The following is a 16,879-nucleotide window of genomic DNA, read 5'->3' as shown; positions in this document are numbered from 1 at the left end:
CTTAGAGTAATAGTGGCTTTAGAAAGGACAAACAACTCTTGGAAGAAAGCCTTAGAGTAGAGGTAGTTGTACAAAACACCAATGAAGTTTCACTGGCCAGAGAAGTGCTGCCCATCTTCTCCGCTCAGCCAGACATCTTCCAGCAGGACACAGCCCTGGTTCTGCTCTCAGAGGGTTGGGCCATCCTTCACCTCTGCTCTTCAATGTCCTTCGAATTTGCTGCATTGTACCAGGGACAACATCAAATTCATTCCTGCATCTCAAGGCCTTTGCACGATGACTGACACTCAGTGGGAGGCTGCCTCACCCCAGGCTTGGGCTCTGGGGAAAACTGTGACATTATTTTAAAGATTCAAACAGGGTTTAAAAGGAGCATTTTAAACTTCACAAAACTAAAATTAGAATAGGCTACGATTGATAGCAGTTAGAGTAATTGAGAAAGATTCCAACTAAATACCCAGGGATTAATTTATTTTAAAGCATGCTCTTTAAGGTCATGGACTTTTGTAGGTGAAATAATGACATGTTAAACTTTCTCAATTCAAACTTATTTTAGTCACCACACATTTATTGAGCATCTTCCATGTGTCAGACAGTGTGCTGAGTGCTGAGTACATAGGTGAGTAGGATGTGCCCTGTGGCCACTTTCATTTGGAGAGTTACCACAAGCTTCTGCTAGGATACTGTGTGCTAAGTCATGACTCACAGCGGCATGAGAACCCCTCAAGGACCAGTGATAACAAGGCCAGCCCAGGAGGGATGCAGGAGGGAGAGCTCTCCTTTTTCCCCAGAGAGTGATGGAGGCCCATCCATCCCATCCACTCTTAATCAGGTCTGCAGAACACATCCTTCCACCCCCTACCAGGGCTTGCATTCTCTGAGAGGGACTGATAATTTGTTCTCAGACCTCTTGTATAACTGTTCTCATTTGGAAATGGCTGGTCTCAAGAGACTCCCTAGTGGTGAACATAGTTGCCATTGGACCTCAGTCAACTCGAGTGACCTTCCAGTGTGATCCAGACATACCCTTCCTCTTTTGGCCACCTTTCTGTGACCTCAGGGATTCCCCTCTACTATGCTCCTGCCTGCTGTCCCAGTGATATCTTGGACAATACAAAACCTCTCACTACTTTCAGAAATGGCTCTATGACTTCTACACGGACTGCGAGTCTCAGCCAATGCAGAACTCGGGCTGATAGGAATCTTAAGGCCTCTTTTAGCACTGAGTGTCCTTGGAGTGCTCTGGATGGTGCCTGTTTGTGGCTGATCCCTGTCATGGCTGTGCCTTCCCCCTTGCTTCACTGACAGTGACCTCACCATGCCCTCAGCCAGTTGGTGCCAGAGCCACTAATATTTCTGAAAAGATGATGAAATTCCCAGGCTCCCCAAAAAGGCCTTCTTAGAACGCGAGGGAACTGTTAGAACCTTTCATTTTAACTGATACTTTGTAGATTCTCTTCTTCCGGCTCTATGTCTCAGTCTTCCTGCCCTCCGATATTCCTAAAGTCCTATTCCTCAACCCTCACTAATTTCTCTGCTCTCTTCGTAAGTGCATGGTCAAGGAAAACTTTACGTTCTCATTTAATTTCAATTATCCCAGGTGGCCTCGGCAAGAATCCAGTGACCTGGCTCCACACGTAATGTGGTGGGAAGGAGACATATGGAGAGGTGGAAGGCAGGAAGAAGCACATAATTTCAGTAGTGTGTGAATGTATTTGGACACCCAGGTGATACAATAAACATACAATCTGTAGATTTATCTACCTCTCTACCAGTCATTCATGTCTTTGAGTGCTGGAAGGGGCAGGGAGAGGGTGTGGAAAGGTGGGGCATAATCTCCAAGGATTCTCCACACATCACCTCCTTTCCCATTACCCTTGACCTGGGAACATTAATTAAACATCTCCCACCTGCCCCCGTGTGACCTCTGCCCACGTGACTCCCAGTGGCTGCAGGTGTGCTGGCTGAGCAGTCCCCTTTCTGTGAGCCACACCCTGGGCTGCACAGCATGGCTGCAGGTTCCATCTCTTTAGCCTGGCTCTCAGGGCTATGGGCCACTGACCATTGTGCAAAGTGTGTTTTTAACTAAGGGTCCAAATTGGATTTAGTCTTCTGTGAGATGATGAGGCAGCATACGTAGCTGAAATTTAGAGCATTGGGGTCTCACTGACATAATTCTCCCCACAGAGCTTCTTTGAAGGTGTTAGTAAAGCCCCCTGGAGCTAAATGTGCCAGTGGAAGAGATACAAGATGTGAACCAGCCTTTCCCATCACTTCATGCCAAAAGTGTGAGGGTTCGTTCCCTTCTTTCTGGGTATCTCAAGAACCTCAATCACTATTATTTCCTGAAGCAGGAGCTTTATGTCTATTATCACTAATTCTCAGGAAGGTAGGCTGGGGTAATACAGTGGTTCTCAAAGCATGGTCCCTGGACCAGCAGCATCAGCAGCACCTGGAAACTTGTGAGAAGTGCATGTTCTCCAGTTCCACTCTAGACCTGCTGAATCAGGAGCCCAAAGGTGGGGCCTGTGATCTTTGTTTTAACAATACCTCTAGGTGATACCAATGCACACTCAAGTGTGAGACCCACTGGGGTAAGTGGTTAAAAGCAAGGAGTCAGGTTGCCTGAATCAAAATCCTGACTCCACCATTGTGTGATCTGGGAAGGTCCTTTGTCTCTGTTTCCTCATCCAAAATTGGGAACAATAAATTACCTGCTACTATTTCACAAGATTATGGTGAGGAAGAGATTTCATGCATGTAAGGCAGTTAGATAAGTGCCTGGCATAGAGAACCTACTCAGGAATGTTAGATACTCTTCATTGAAGGTAGGTATTATTTTCCTATTACACAGATGAGGAAACTGAGGCTCAGAGAGGTTCATGACTGGCCCAGTGCTGCAGAGGTAATGTGTGAGGTCTCACTCACTAGTGACACATCTCCTTCTCTTCATGCTTCATGTGTTCCTGTAGTTCATCTGGGGTGTAGGGGTGGGGCCTTGTGCAGGGCATCTGTGGGGGTTGGGGGTGTCCAGATCTTGGTCGTGCCCACCTCACTGAAAACTGTGCCTTGAGGCACCCTGGCCTTGGCTCTGCTGACCCCTCATGCTTTCCTCTTGTGCACTTTGGATTCTCGCTGTCTCCATTCTGGGATCTATGGTGAAACCAAGCCAAAGGGTTTAACAGGACTTTCACCTTGACCCTGCTTTGTCCACAACCAGAAGATGAGTTGGCATTGGTGGAGGCAGTAGTGAGAATTCGGGGTTAAAGATTCTGCCAGAGGACTTTAGTGACAGATTAAAATTCATTCCTGTGGAAAATTGAGAGTAGATTAGCCAAATTGCCTAGACTTGTATGATACTCATGGATCGGGGTCTTTGGGGTAATTAGTAAATTGTGCATGGAATTGGTAAGCAATTAATAAAGGGAAATTTTCTCTTCTACCTGCATGGTTGGATTGGGGTCCTTTGCAGCCTCAGGCAAACTTGCTGAGAGGAGTTCTGTCCATCCACTTCCATTCTCCAGGGGTTCAGCCATGGATGGTGATTTAAGATGAGCTCCACTGAATTAACGCTGTACCCCCAGGCTTGTGGGCCACTTTGAAGGGGTTAATTGTTCGGGGAATCTTGGCCGGTGATTTTAGAAGGTAAGAACCACCCCATATCAAAGTTAACAATGACTAGGGGAAAAGGCTATTATCAGTGTAAGCATGTATTAAATGAGCTACTTGGCAACCATAACACCTTTCACTGCCTCATATCTCTTCACTCCCAACTGCATGTTCATAGATAAACCACAAGCAAGCAGTCTACATTTACAAAATTGGCCTGGATGTGGACTTCTCAAATGCAGTGCGTAAACTAAAATCAGGGTTGATAGTGTATTCATGGTGATTGTTTATGTTTATTTGCCAGCGACTTCTTAAGCCTTATTTATTCAGTTTTTCCTTTGGGTCACGTCAGTGCCAGAGAGTTTACTACATTCTGCTTCTTGGCATTCATGGGGTCAAGGATGTGTTCCCTCCCTCCCACATTAGAAAGAAGAAGGACAGTTGTTAAGGATTCTCCTGAAATTTGGGGACAACCCTCTGGGGTCCAGGGATACACACTCTGACACCATTTTACGTAAACCCAGACATGCTTCTGCTCTTTTTAATTAGACAGATAAAATTAGCAAGGAGATTAAGGTAAAAGGAGAAATCAAAAATAATTAAATGTTAGGTGGAATTTACAAAAGTGAATTGAACAATGAGGTACAATAAGGAATGTAAAGAGAAACACAGACACATTTGAAACATTCCTCGGATGCCACACGGCTTAAGCCAGTCCATAGGTAAAGCAAGAATTCTCCCTTGTCACTTCTTGAATTGCAGATCCAGTGATGTGAAAGAACATTCTCCAGAAACACTTTCCTTCTCCTTTTCTTCAGATGTTATCAGGAATAATTAATCAGTCAGTATCATTCCAGGATGGCCCACACTGCATCCAATTCAAACCACTCACCTGTTTCCTGTCTGAATTTGCAAACTTTTTTTTTTTCTTTCATTTTATTTTTCTCCCTCTCCTCTCTTCCCATTGAGCCAATAGGCCGATTGGGCCAACCAGAAAGCCAAACCAACACCACATTCCAGCCCCTTTGGATTTCCTAGGGGCAAAGACTTCCCAGTTCTTCTTTCTTGTTTGCATCTGTTACGAACAAGCACAGTCATTTTATAACACAGACATACATATGTGTTCTTTTGCACACGGAAACAGGTTTTTCTTCTTTTTTTTCTCCAATTTGTGGTTTCTTTTTCCTTTTTGCAGAAAATGCAAACAAAAGAAAAACGAGGTTTTCAATTGAAGGTACATCTCTTCTTCAATATGAAGACATTAATTGAATTGGTTGGATCCCCATGCAGTGGTCAGCAAAGTCCTTTGGCAACTGACAGAACAACATCTGGAGACTCAGGAGCTGGGTTTTGTTTGAAGAAACTTCCCTACAGGAGTCATGAGCAAAGGGAAAAGAGTGTGGGAGAAGGGAGGGGACTCTCAGGGAGGAGTACAAAAGGAGAAAAGAAAAGAATGTCATTGGTGAGGAAGAAAATGGAACACTGCTTCTGTTTCTTCCCTCTACCTCCTTCCCTTTCTTCCTGTGGTTGGGCAACTCCAGCCCACTGAGGGTGGGAGCTGGGTTTACTCTTGTTCTCCTGATGATGCATATTGTTTTGTCTTCACTTCTGTTGAACATCACCTTTTTATATTTTTATCATTATATATTTGGTTTCCCACGGCATCTCAAACATGCTTCTGTCACTGAGAAATGGAGATTGCCTGCTAGCAACAGGTCCAGTTGATTCTCCACTGATGGAAATGCATTCCTCAGCTGAGAAGCCAGTCTCTCCAGTACATTCCACAGTGGTCAACCTCTGGTCCCCCTTGACCCTGGTCCTTTTCCCTCCTCTCCTTCCCCAAGAAACAAGAGTTCTCATGCCATTGCTGTTGGTGACTGACTCATCTGGACCCTCATAGAATGAATGCTGTTCAGGATCTTCTTCTGATGGCCTGCCAAGGTGATGCCTATTCTCAGGAGGTCTCTAGGAGGAAAGAGCCAGAAAAGAAGTCACTTTAGTGTTAGGTTAGCTTTTCGCAGATCAAAACTCATCACTAAAGCCATGCTCCTGGGAAGTAGCCATGCTACAAAAATCCAACTAGCTTAAGTTTACCCAAGTTTTTGGCAAACTTCCAATTAGAGATTTTCCTGCTCACTTTCACTTTCTCCTTCTTCTCTAATGCTTCCTCCAGCTTAGGCAATCCTGGGAGTGCTGTGCCTTGTTCCAGGGGTGTGTTCCTTGTGTACGGGCTCTAAGGCAGCCCCTTCATTGTCTCCTGACCCTCAGATGGACTGGAATTTTCCTCTGCTATTTTTTAACACTCCAAGTGCACACTATATGGGGCTTCAGTTATTCTGTGGAGTTTTCTGCCTAAATTAGTGATCACCCACTGAGACTGAAAAGATGTGGGGCTCACCTGGTCTTCTGATGGTTTCCCCTGAGTTTCCATTTGCTGCCTCCATGTGAATTTTAATGTATGCATTTTTAAGAAAAGTGGGCTCAAAATAACTAAAATATCTGCCCAATCAGGAACCCAAGGAATATGTCCAGGATAGAGCACCAAATTGGATTAATAAGAACAAGTTCATGGCTTATAGTTGACCTGTGCTAGACCCATGCATTCTTCCTCAGTTAATAATAATACATAACACTGCTTGAATGCATCCCATGTGCCATACACTATCTATCTCATTTAAACCTACGTGAAAGCATTTCATAAAAATAGAGAAACCACTGCAAACTCAATGATGATAAAAATTTAACAGTGATTGAAGAAGCCAAGATGGCCGAATAGCAACAGCTCCCAGCGTGAGCGACGCAGAAGATGGGTGATTTCTGCATTTCCATCTGAGGTACCGGGTTCATCTCACTAGGGAGTGCCTGACAGTGGGTGCAGGTCAGTGGGTGCACGCACAGTGCGCGAGCCGAAGCAGGGTGAGGCATTGCCTCACTCCGGAAGCGCAAGGGGTCAGGCAGTTCCCTTTCCTAGTCAAAGAAAAGGGTGACGGACGGCACCTGGAAAATCGGGTCACTCCCACCCGAATACTGCACTTTTCCGACGGGATTAAAACACGGCACACCAGGAGATTATATCCGGCACCTGGCTCGGAGGGTCCTACGCCCATGGAGTCTCACTGATTGCTAGCACAGCAGTCTGAGATCAAACTGCAAGGCAGCAGCGAGGCTGGGGGAGGGGCGCCCGCCATTGCCCAGGCTTGCTTAGTTAAATAAAGCAGCTGGGAAGCTCGAACCGGGTGGAGCCCACCACACCTCAAGGAGGCCTGCCTGCCTGCCTCTGTAGGCTCCACCTCTGGGGGCAGGGCACAGACAAACAAAAAGACAGCAGTAACCTCTGCAGACTTAAATGTCCCTGTCTGACAGCTTTGAAGAGAGCAGTGGTTCTCCCAGCACGCAGCTGGAGATCTGAGAACGGGCAGACTGCCTCCTCAAGTGGGTCCCTGACCCCTGACCCCCCAGCAACCTAACTGGGAGGCACCCCCCCCCAGCAGGGGCACACTGACACCTCACACTGCAGGGTATTCCAACAGACCTGCAGCTGAGGGTCCTGTCTGTTAGAAGGAAAACTAACAAACAGAAAGGACATCCACACCAAAAACCCATCTGTACATCACCATCATCAAAGACCAAAAGTAGATAAAACCACAAAGATGGGGAAAAAACAGAACAGAAAAACTGGAAACTCTAAAACGCAGAGCACCTCTCCTCCTCCAAAGGAACGCAGTTCCTCACCAGCAACGGAACAAAGCTGGATGGAGAATGACTTTGACGAGTTGACAGAAGGAGGCTTCAGACAATGAAATTACTCTGAGCTATGGGAGGACATTCAAACCAAAGGCAAAGAAGTTGAAAACTTTGAAAAAAATTTAGAAGAATGTATAACTAGAATAACCAATACAGAGAAGTGCTTAAAGGAGCTGATGGAGCTGAAAACCAAGGCTCGAGAACTACGTGAAGAATGCAGAAGCCTCAGGAACCAATGCAATCAACTGGAAGAAAGAGTATCAGCAATGGAAGATGAAATGAATGAAATGAAGCGAGAAGGGAAGTGTAGAGAAAAAAGAATAAAAAGAAATGAGCAAAGCCTCCAAGAAATATGGGACTATGTGAAAAGACCAAATCTACGTCTGATTGGTGTACCTGAAAGTGATGCGGAGAATGGAACCAAGTTGGAAAACACTCTGCAGGATATTATCGAGGAGAACTTCCCCAATCTAGCAAGGCAGGCCAACATTCAGATTCAGGAAATACAGAGAACACCACAGAGATACTCCTTGAGAAGAGCAACTCCAAGACACATAATTGTCAGATTCACCAAAGTTGAAATGAAGGAAAAAATGTTAAGGGCAGCCAGAGAGAAAGGTCGGGTTACCCTCAAAGGGAAGCCCATCAGACTAACAGCGGATTGATCGGCAGAAACCCTACAAGCCAGAAGAGAGTGGGGGCCAATATTCAACATTCTTAAAGAAAAGAATTTTCAACCCAGAATTTCATATCCAGCCAAACTAAGCTTCATAAGTGAAGGATAAATAAAATACTTTACAGACAAGCAAATGCTGAGAGATTTTGTCATCACCAGGCCTGCCCTACAACAACTCCTGAAGGAAGCACTAAACATGGAAAGGAACAACCGGTACCAGCCACTGCAAAAACATGCCAAATTGTAAAGACCATCGAGGCTAGGAAGAAACTGCATCAACTAACGAGCAAAATAACCAGCTAACATCATAATGACAGGATCAAATTCACACATAACAATATTAACTTTAAATGTAAATGGACTAAATTCTCCAATTAAAAGACACAGACTGGCCAATTGGATAAAGAGTCAAGACCCATCAGTGTGCTGTATTCAGGAAACCCATCTCACGTGCAGAGACACACATAGGCTCAAAATAAAAGGATGGAGGAAGATCTACCAAGCAAATGGAAAACAAAAGAAGGCAGGGGTTGCAATCCTAGTCTCTGATAAAACAGACTTTAAACCAACAAAGATCAAAAGAGACAAAGAAGGCCATTACATAATGGTAAAGGGATCAATTCAACAAGAAGAGCTAACTATCCTAAATAGATATGCACCCAATACAGGAGCACCCAGATTCATAAAGCAAGTCCTGAGTGACCTACAAAGAGACTTAGACTCCCACACATTAATAATGGGAGACTTTAACACCCCACTGTCAACATTAGACAGATCCACGAGACAGAAAGTCAACAAGGATACCCAGGAATTGAACTCAGCTCTGCACCAAGTGGACCTAATAGACATCTACAGAACTCTCCACCCCAAGTCAACAGAATATACATTTTTTTCAGCACCACACCACACCTATTCCAAAATTGACCACATACTTGGAAGTAAAGCTCTCCTCAGCAAATGTAAAATAAGAGAAATTATAACAAACTATCTCTCAGACCACAGTGCAATCAAACTAGAACTCAGGATTAAGAATCTCACTCAAAACCGCTCAACTACATGGAAACTGAACAACCTGCTCCTGAATGACTACTGGGTACATAACGAAATGAAGGCAGAAATAAAGATGTTCTTTGAAACCAACAAGAACAAAGACACAACATACCAGAATCTCTGGGATGCATTCAAAGCAGTGTGTAGAGGGAAATTTATAGCACTAAATGCCCACAAGAGAAAGCAAGAAAGATCCAAAATTGACACCCTAACATCACAATTAAAAGAACTAGAAAAGCAAGAGCAAACACATTCAAAAGCTAGCAGAAGGCAAGAAATAACTAAAATCAGAGCAGAACTGAAGGAAATAGAGACACAAAAAACCCTTCAAAAAATTAATGAATCCAGGAGCTGGTTTTTTGAAAGGATCAACAAAATTGATAGACCGCTAGCAAGACTAATAAAGAAAAAAAGAGAGAGGAATCGAATAGACGCAATAAAAAATGATAAAGGGGATATCACCACCGATCCCACAGAAATACGAACTACCATCAGAGAATACTACAAACACCTCTATGCAAATAAACTAGAAAATCTAGAAGAAATGGATAAATTCCTCGACACACACACTCTCCCAAGACTAAACCAGGAAGAAGTTGAATCTCTGAATAGATCAATAACAGGATCTGAAATTGTGGCAATAATCAATAGCTTACCAACCAAAAAGAGTCCAGGACCAGATGGATTCACAGCCGAATTCTACCAGAGGTACAAGGAGGAACTGGTACCATTCCTTCTGAAACTATACCAATCAATAGAAAAAGAGGGAATCCTCCCTAACTCATTTTATGAGGCCAGCATCATTCTGATACCAAAGCCAGGCAGAGACACAACAAAAAAAGAGAATTTTAGACCAATATCCTTGATGAACATTGATGCAAAAATCCTCAATAAAATACTGGAAAAACGAATCCAGCAGCACATCAAAAAGCTTATCCACCATGATCAAGTGGGCTTCATCCCTGGGATGCAAGGCTGGTTCAATATACGCAAATCAATAAATGTAATCCAGCATATAAACAGAGCCAAAGACAAAAACCACATGATTATCTCAATAGATGCAGAAAAAGCCTTTGACAAAATTCAACAACCCTTCATGCTAAAAACTCTCAATAAATTAGGTATTGATGGGAAGTATTTCAAAATAATAAGAGCTATCTATGACAAACCCACAGCCAATAGCATACTGAATGGGCAAAAACTGGAAGCATTCCCTTTGAAAACTGGCACAAGACAGGGATGCCCTTTCTCACCACTCCTATTCAACATAGTGTTGGAAGTTCTGGCCAGGGCAATTAGGCAGGAGAAGGAAATAAAGGGTATTCAATTAGGAAAAGAGGAAGTCAAATTGTCCCTGTTCGCAGATGACATGACTGTATATCTAGAAAACCCCATTGTCTCAGCCCAAAATCTCCTTAAGCTGATAAGCAACTTCAGCAAAGTCTCAGGATACAAAATCAATGTACAAAAATCACAAGCATTCTTATACACCAATAACAGACAAACAGAGAGCCAAATCATGAGTGAACTCCCATTCACAATTGCTTCAAAGAGAATAAAATACCTAGGAATCCAACTTACAAGGGATGTGAAGGACCTCTTCAAGGAGAACTACAAACCACTGCTCAAGGATATAAAAGGGGATACAAACAAATGGAAAAACATTCCATGCTCATGGATAGGAAGAATCAATATTGTGAAAATGGCCATACTGCCCAAGGTAATTTATAGATTCAATGCCATCACCATCAAGCTACCAATGCCTTTCTTCACAGAATTGGAAAAAACTACTTTAAAGTTCATATGGAACCAAAAAAGAGCCCGCATTGCCAAGTCAATCCTAAGCCAAAAGAACAAAGCTGGAGGCATCACACTACCTGACTTCAAACTATACTACAAGGCTACAGTAACCAAAACAGCATGGTACTGGTACCAAAACAGAGATATAGATCAATGGAACAGAACAGAGCCCTCAGAAATAACGCCGCATATCTACAACTATCTGATCTTTGACAAACCTGAGAAAAACAAGCAATGGGGAAAGGATTCCCTATTTAATAAATGGTGCTGGGAAAACTGGATAGCCATATGTAGAAAGCTGAAACTGGATCCCTTCCTTACACCTTACACAAAAATCAATTCAAGATGGATTAAAGACTTAAACGTTAGACCTAACACCATAAAAACCCTAGAAGAAAACCTAGGCAATACCATTCAGGACATAGGCATGGGCAAGGACTTCATGTCTAAAACATCAAAAGCAATGGCAACAAAAGCCAAAATTGACAAATGGGATCTAATTAAACTAAAGAGCTTCTGCACAGCAAAAGAAACTACCATCAGAGTGAATAGGCAACCTACAAAATGGGAGAAAATTTTCGCAACCTACTCATCTGACAAAGGGCTAATATCCAGAATCTACAATGAACTCAAACAAATTTACAAGAAAAAAACAACCCCATCAAAAAGTGGGCAAAGGACATGAACAGACACTTCTCAAAGGAAGACATTTATGCAAGCAAAAAACACATGAAAAAATGCTCACCATCACTGGCCATCAGAGAAATGCAAATCAAAACCACAATGAGATACCATCTCACACCAGTTAGAATGGCAATCATTAAAAAGTCAGGAAACAACAGGTGCTGGAGAGGATGTGGAGAAATAGGAACACTTTTACACTGTTGGTGGGACTGTAAACTAGTTCAACCAGTGTGGAAGTCAGTGTGGCGATTCCTCAGGGATCTAGAACTGGAAATACTATTTGACCCAGCCATCCCATTAGTGGGTATGTACCCAAAGGACTATAAATCATGCTGCTATAAAGACACATGCACATGTATGTTTATTGCGGCATTATTCATGATAGCAAAGATTTGGAAGCAACCCAAATGTCCAACAATGATAGACTGGATTAAGAAAATGTGGCACATATACACCATGGAATACTATGCAGCCATAAAAAATGATGAGTTCATGTCCTTTGTAGGGACATGGATGAAATTGGAAATCATCACTCTCAGTAAACTATCGCAAGAACAAAAAACCAAACACCGCATATTCTCACTCATAGGTGGGAATTGAAGAATGAGATCACATGGACACAGGAAGGGGAACATCACACTCTGGGGACTGTTGTGGGGTGGGGGGAGGGGGGAGGGATGGCATTGAGAGATATACCTAATGCTAGATGACAAGTTAGTGGGTGCAGTGCACCAGCATGGCACATGTATACATATGTAACTAACCTGCACAATGTGCACATGTACCCTAAAACTTAAAGTATAATAATAAAAAATAAATAAATAAATAAAAAATATTAAAAAATAAAAAAATTAAGCTATGGACAGAAAAAAAAAATTTAACAGTAACAATTTTTTTGCGTGCATGCTATGGGTAGATAATGGATCAAGTACTTTGCATGTGCCATTCCATTAACCTCCCATCACAAACACAAATGAGATGGGCATTATTATTTATAATAATTTATAAATTATTTATAAACAAGGCAAGTAGGGCTCACAGAAATTAAGTAATGTGCTCAAGGTCACACAATAGGTAAGCAGTGGTGGAGCTGGTGTTCAAATACAAGACAAGTTGGTTCTCAGCACCCATGCAGGGATGCTGGCAGAACTCTTTTAAGGTCCTGACTGTATTTGCTCTAAAGCCCCCCGAACCCAGCACAGCTGATTGCTTTGTACACTGCACATCACACCCTGGTGAACGCTTGGCTGGATCTCTGTCCACAATGCCTTGGCTCTCCCACCCCATGCCCTTTTCAGCTGGTAGTCAGTCTCCCAAGGGATGCTGCTGGTTGAGATGCTCAAAGTGTTCATGTCTTTTTGGCAAATACTTTAGGGAAGCATGCTGGAATTTTGAATTCACAGATTGTCCCACAATCTATTTTATTAAGTTGCTCAATTTCTTTTTCCATCTTTTACCTCTCAAGAAACAAATCAAATTGCTCTAATAGTGTGTGGACATGTTTTACTTTGAATGAAATCCCTTAATTTATAGTTTCACTTTCCTTTTGGTCTTCCCCTTATCTTTTTCACTGATTCTTCTCAGACTAAGAGAATTCTTTTAGATCCTGGGGGATTACGTGACAATGGCCCCCATACGCAGGCAAATCACAGTGGGAAAATGGGAGTAGCCAGTCTTCATAAACACCCATTTCTATCCCTGAACTCAGTCCCTCTGATTATCTAGGGGCATCAATTTTTCACTCTAAAACATGAGGAGCCTGGTTTCCCACTGGTAAGTGCTTCTTTTCTATTTATTTATTTTTGCTGTCTATTTGACAGTCATTCTTAATGGAAGGAACCATCTTTTTTTGGCATCACCAGGAAATGAATCTAGTTTTTAAGAAATGTATTCTGATGTTCAGTGGATCCAAAGCTAGACACACATTCAAACCATCTCCCTGGAGAAAGTGGTGGCTCCATCATTTCTGAAAAAAAAAATAGACCTCAGAGAGGTAGAGCTGGACTCCAGGTATATTGGCAGGGAAACTGTTGGAATGTCAGGAAGCTGTCCCTGGGGGCTTAGCTACTAGGGGTGGATCACTACCGCTCTTTCCTGGGACTCAGCAACCGATTTGCCCCAGCTGCAAGGAGGGAATCCCAGCACCTTGCACTGTGCCCACTGTATAACAGGTGATCAATACGTGTTCGCAGACTGATGGATGAATGTATCTTCTATCATAGGAAATGTGTATTACAGGCTGCCAGATCCCACAATATGTGCTATCGGTACATGCTGTAGCCCACGGAGCCCATGAAGTCCCCCCAGTGTGTGTGTATGTGTGTGTGTGTGTTTGAAGGGTAGAGTTAATTTCCAAGGTAGGATTATCTGAGCTTCTGTGAGTGTAGAAGGTGAAATTTTATCCTTACCAACCAACCTTAATCCAGTGGTTCCCAAACTTTGCTGCACATTAGAATCATCTGAGGAGCTTTAAAAAACCCTTATGCTCAGATCTTACCACAACTAATCAGAAAGTATGGGAGTGAGAACCAGGCATTAATATTTTTTAAAGGCCCTCAGGTGATTCCAGTGTGCAGCAAAGCCTGGGAACCACTGAGGCCCTGGGGTGGACAGGTAGCAGAATATTGAACTGGCAGCCAGAAAAGCAGGCTTGTGTCCCAGCTTTGCCACCTGTGAGGACCAATGTCATGTAATTTCAGAATCTGCTGAATGGAAGAGGTGGAACCAGATAAATATTTCCCAGACTACAGTTCTATAAAACCCTGCCCCTCAAAAATATGGTTCTATGGTATTTAATAATTTTAAATGGGTTCCTTTATTTCAGGATTTCTCATGGCCTTTATAATGCTAATATGAGCAGTGAATCTCCAAGAGGGTGATAAAGTACACAATATTTCCCAAATTTATTTGACTGCGGGACCTTTTTTCCAAGGAGAACCTATTAACATTTCCCACAACCGGTGCTTCTCAGAACATTCTTGGGGGAAATGCTGGACCACATGGATCTTTAAAACTCTTTCTGGCTCTCATCTTATTGGAATAATTTTATTTTGTGTATTCCTCCAAACTCCTGAGGGAGCCACAGACTGGTAAATAATTGTGGGGGATGGAAATGCATGCTTGTTGACAACTGCTATCTAAGTATAAGGACAAGCTCCCCACATATCTCAGACTGTTGCTGAATCAGTGCAATGCTTTTCCTGCTATGTTATTTAAAGTACTGGATGGCTGTGTTCTTTCCATCTGGATGCTCTCTTTGATGAGTTGAGTTTAAAAACTTAAATGGGGAAGAGACTCTGGGTGATTAGGCAAATGACATATGGCTATAACTTTGAAGAACTCTCATTTGGGTCCCAGAGTGGATCTCCACCTCCCCATCCCACCCTCACATCCCCCTTCATCTTTCCAAGGTGCTCCCCATCCAGGCCTGGTCTATACAGAGACGGAGCTCCAGGGATGAGGCCAGAGATAGGACTCACACCATCTGCAATAACAGGGAAGGAGCACTGACCCCTAGGTGTGGTCTGGACAGAGAGATTCTCATCACTTACTCTGATGTCATCTGGGTGACCAGCTGGAGGGAGGTGAAGCCAGCAGTGAGGAAGCTGTCCCTGTACTGGACCATTTTGATGGCGCTGAGCCAGTCATCCACGGTGGTAAAGGCCGTGAAGTCTGGGATGGAGCGGTCGAGCAGGGGCTGGGAAGGCCTGGTGAGACAGAGAGGGGCAGGTGACCGCACATTGCAGAGATGCATGGACAGTGCCCCAGTCTGGCCTGACAGCTGACTTCATGGAAGGCAGCATTCCTGATGGAATGAGGATTATAGTGGAGCCCTGGGCTGAAGCTTTCTTCCTCATGGAATCCTAAATCAGCATGACTTCTACATCCAGGTGGCCAGTGTCTCTGCCTCTGGGCACTGTCACAGTTCAGTTAACCCAGACAGACAGGTTGACATAGCATTCAGTCTGAAGGGAACGGAAGGCTCCCAACTCCTTTGTAAACCAAAATTTAGGAGCCTCACCATTCAAAGACGTAGTCCTTTTAAAAATATGCATATTTTACCACAACCTCCCCAGATATATTGGCAACATTGTTTTTCCTAGTTTCATCCTTAGCTATTTGAAAAAAAAAATGGAGCAGTGAGACCCATTGCCGACCTTCTCTGGCACATTTTCAAAGCAGACACCCAGGTATCCAAACCAGAAATCCGGGTGCTATCTTGACATCTCCCTCACCCTCAATATCCATGTCCAATCCTTCACCAAGTCATAAAGATTTTGTCTCTCAAATCCCCAAAACTCATTTACTTTTTTCCACAACCATTATCCTGATTTAAGACACTATTTTCTCTATCATGATCATTGCAATATTCTCCTACCTGTCTTTCTTCATGCATGTTGCTCTCCTCAACATAAGGCCCACACTGCAACTAGATACTCTTTAAAAAATTCGAACATGATCATGGTCAGAGGCTGCTGGCTATGCCCCTGACCATGAAACCAGCCATATTTAGGGATCACCGTTTCACTAGACTCACACGGCGGTGATGGTTGCCACAGTCTTGAGACTTGCCGGGTTCCGGATCATCTTATCTAGGGTGTTGACAATCTCCGCAAACCGGGGCCGGCTGTTCCGGTCCTTCTGCCAACAGTCCAGCATGAGCTGGTGTAGAGCAGCTGGACAGTCCATGGGTGGGGGCAGCCGGTAGTCCTGCTCGATGGCATTGATAACCTGCAGTGACATACAGGGAACAGGTGTGATTGACTGACTGCCACCAGCCAGTCACTCACAAATTATTCCCTTTATATGGAGCCTCCCTGATCCAGGCTGTCTCAGATGCCCTTGCTCTGTGCTTGCACACCTTCCGCTGTAATGGATTTTCTGTGCACTTGGTTTATCCCCCTAGACATTGGGCTCCTAGAAAGCAGGGGCCACATTGTAGTACTTCTTTATGTCCCCAGCTCCTGGTGCAGGGCCTGACACACATGGACCTCTGTAAATGTTTGTTGAAGAATGAGCCAGTGAACAGCTTGAGCATCTCCGCTCTTTAAGAAGACATAGGGCCCAATCCTGCCTTACTGGAAGCTGGTGGCACTAGGAGTGATGAAACAATGACACATGGGAAACCCAGTGAACCCACTATTTATAAAGGATGTCCTCAAAACTTGTGGTGGACTCATTCTTTCATTTGGAAGAGAAGAGAAAGGGAGGAAAGGGATTAGCATTGATGGAGCACTTACTCCATGCTAGAGACCCTCTAGATGCCTCCTCTGCATTATTTGCCATATTCCTCATGAGGCAGCAACATGAATGGGC

General features: G+C 43.7%; 1 protein-coding gene across 1 annotated transcript in view; it reads right to left on the bottom strand.

Annotated features, from left to right (window-relative positions):
• Positions 1-454: 454 nt before the first annotated feature.
• EPHB1 (EPH receptor B1) overlaps positions 455-16,879 on the bottom strand; it is a 473,721-nt gene continuing 457,296 nt past the window's right edge. Inside the window, exons 14-16 of the mRNA XM_055383292.2 lie at positions 16,101-16,294; positions 15,115-15,270; positions 455-5,574 (exon numbers count right to left, since the gene is read on the bottom strand). Of these exons, the coding sequence (XP_055239267.1) occupies positions 5,466-5,574; positions 15,115-15,270; positions 16,101-16,294 (459 nt within the window). The 3' untranslated portion in view covers positions 455-5,465. The remainder of the gene's footprint in view (positions 5,575-15,114; positions 15,271-16,100; positions 16,295-16,879) is intronic.

The sequence above is a fragment of the Gorilla gorilla genome, chromosome 2 (genome assembly GCF_029281585.2).
Source record: "Gorilla gorilla gorilla isolate KB3781 chromosome 2, NHGRI_mGorGor1-v2.1_pri, whole genome shotgun sequence".
Classification (NCBI taxonomy): Eukaryota; Metazoa; Chordata; class Mammalia; order Primates; family Hominidae; genus Gorilla; species Gorilla gorilla.
Note: the sequence above shows the minus strand (reverse complement) of the source record. Positions and strands in the feature narration are given on the sequence as shown.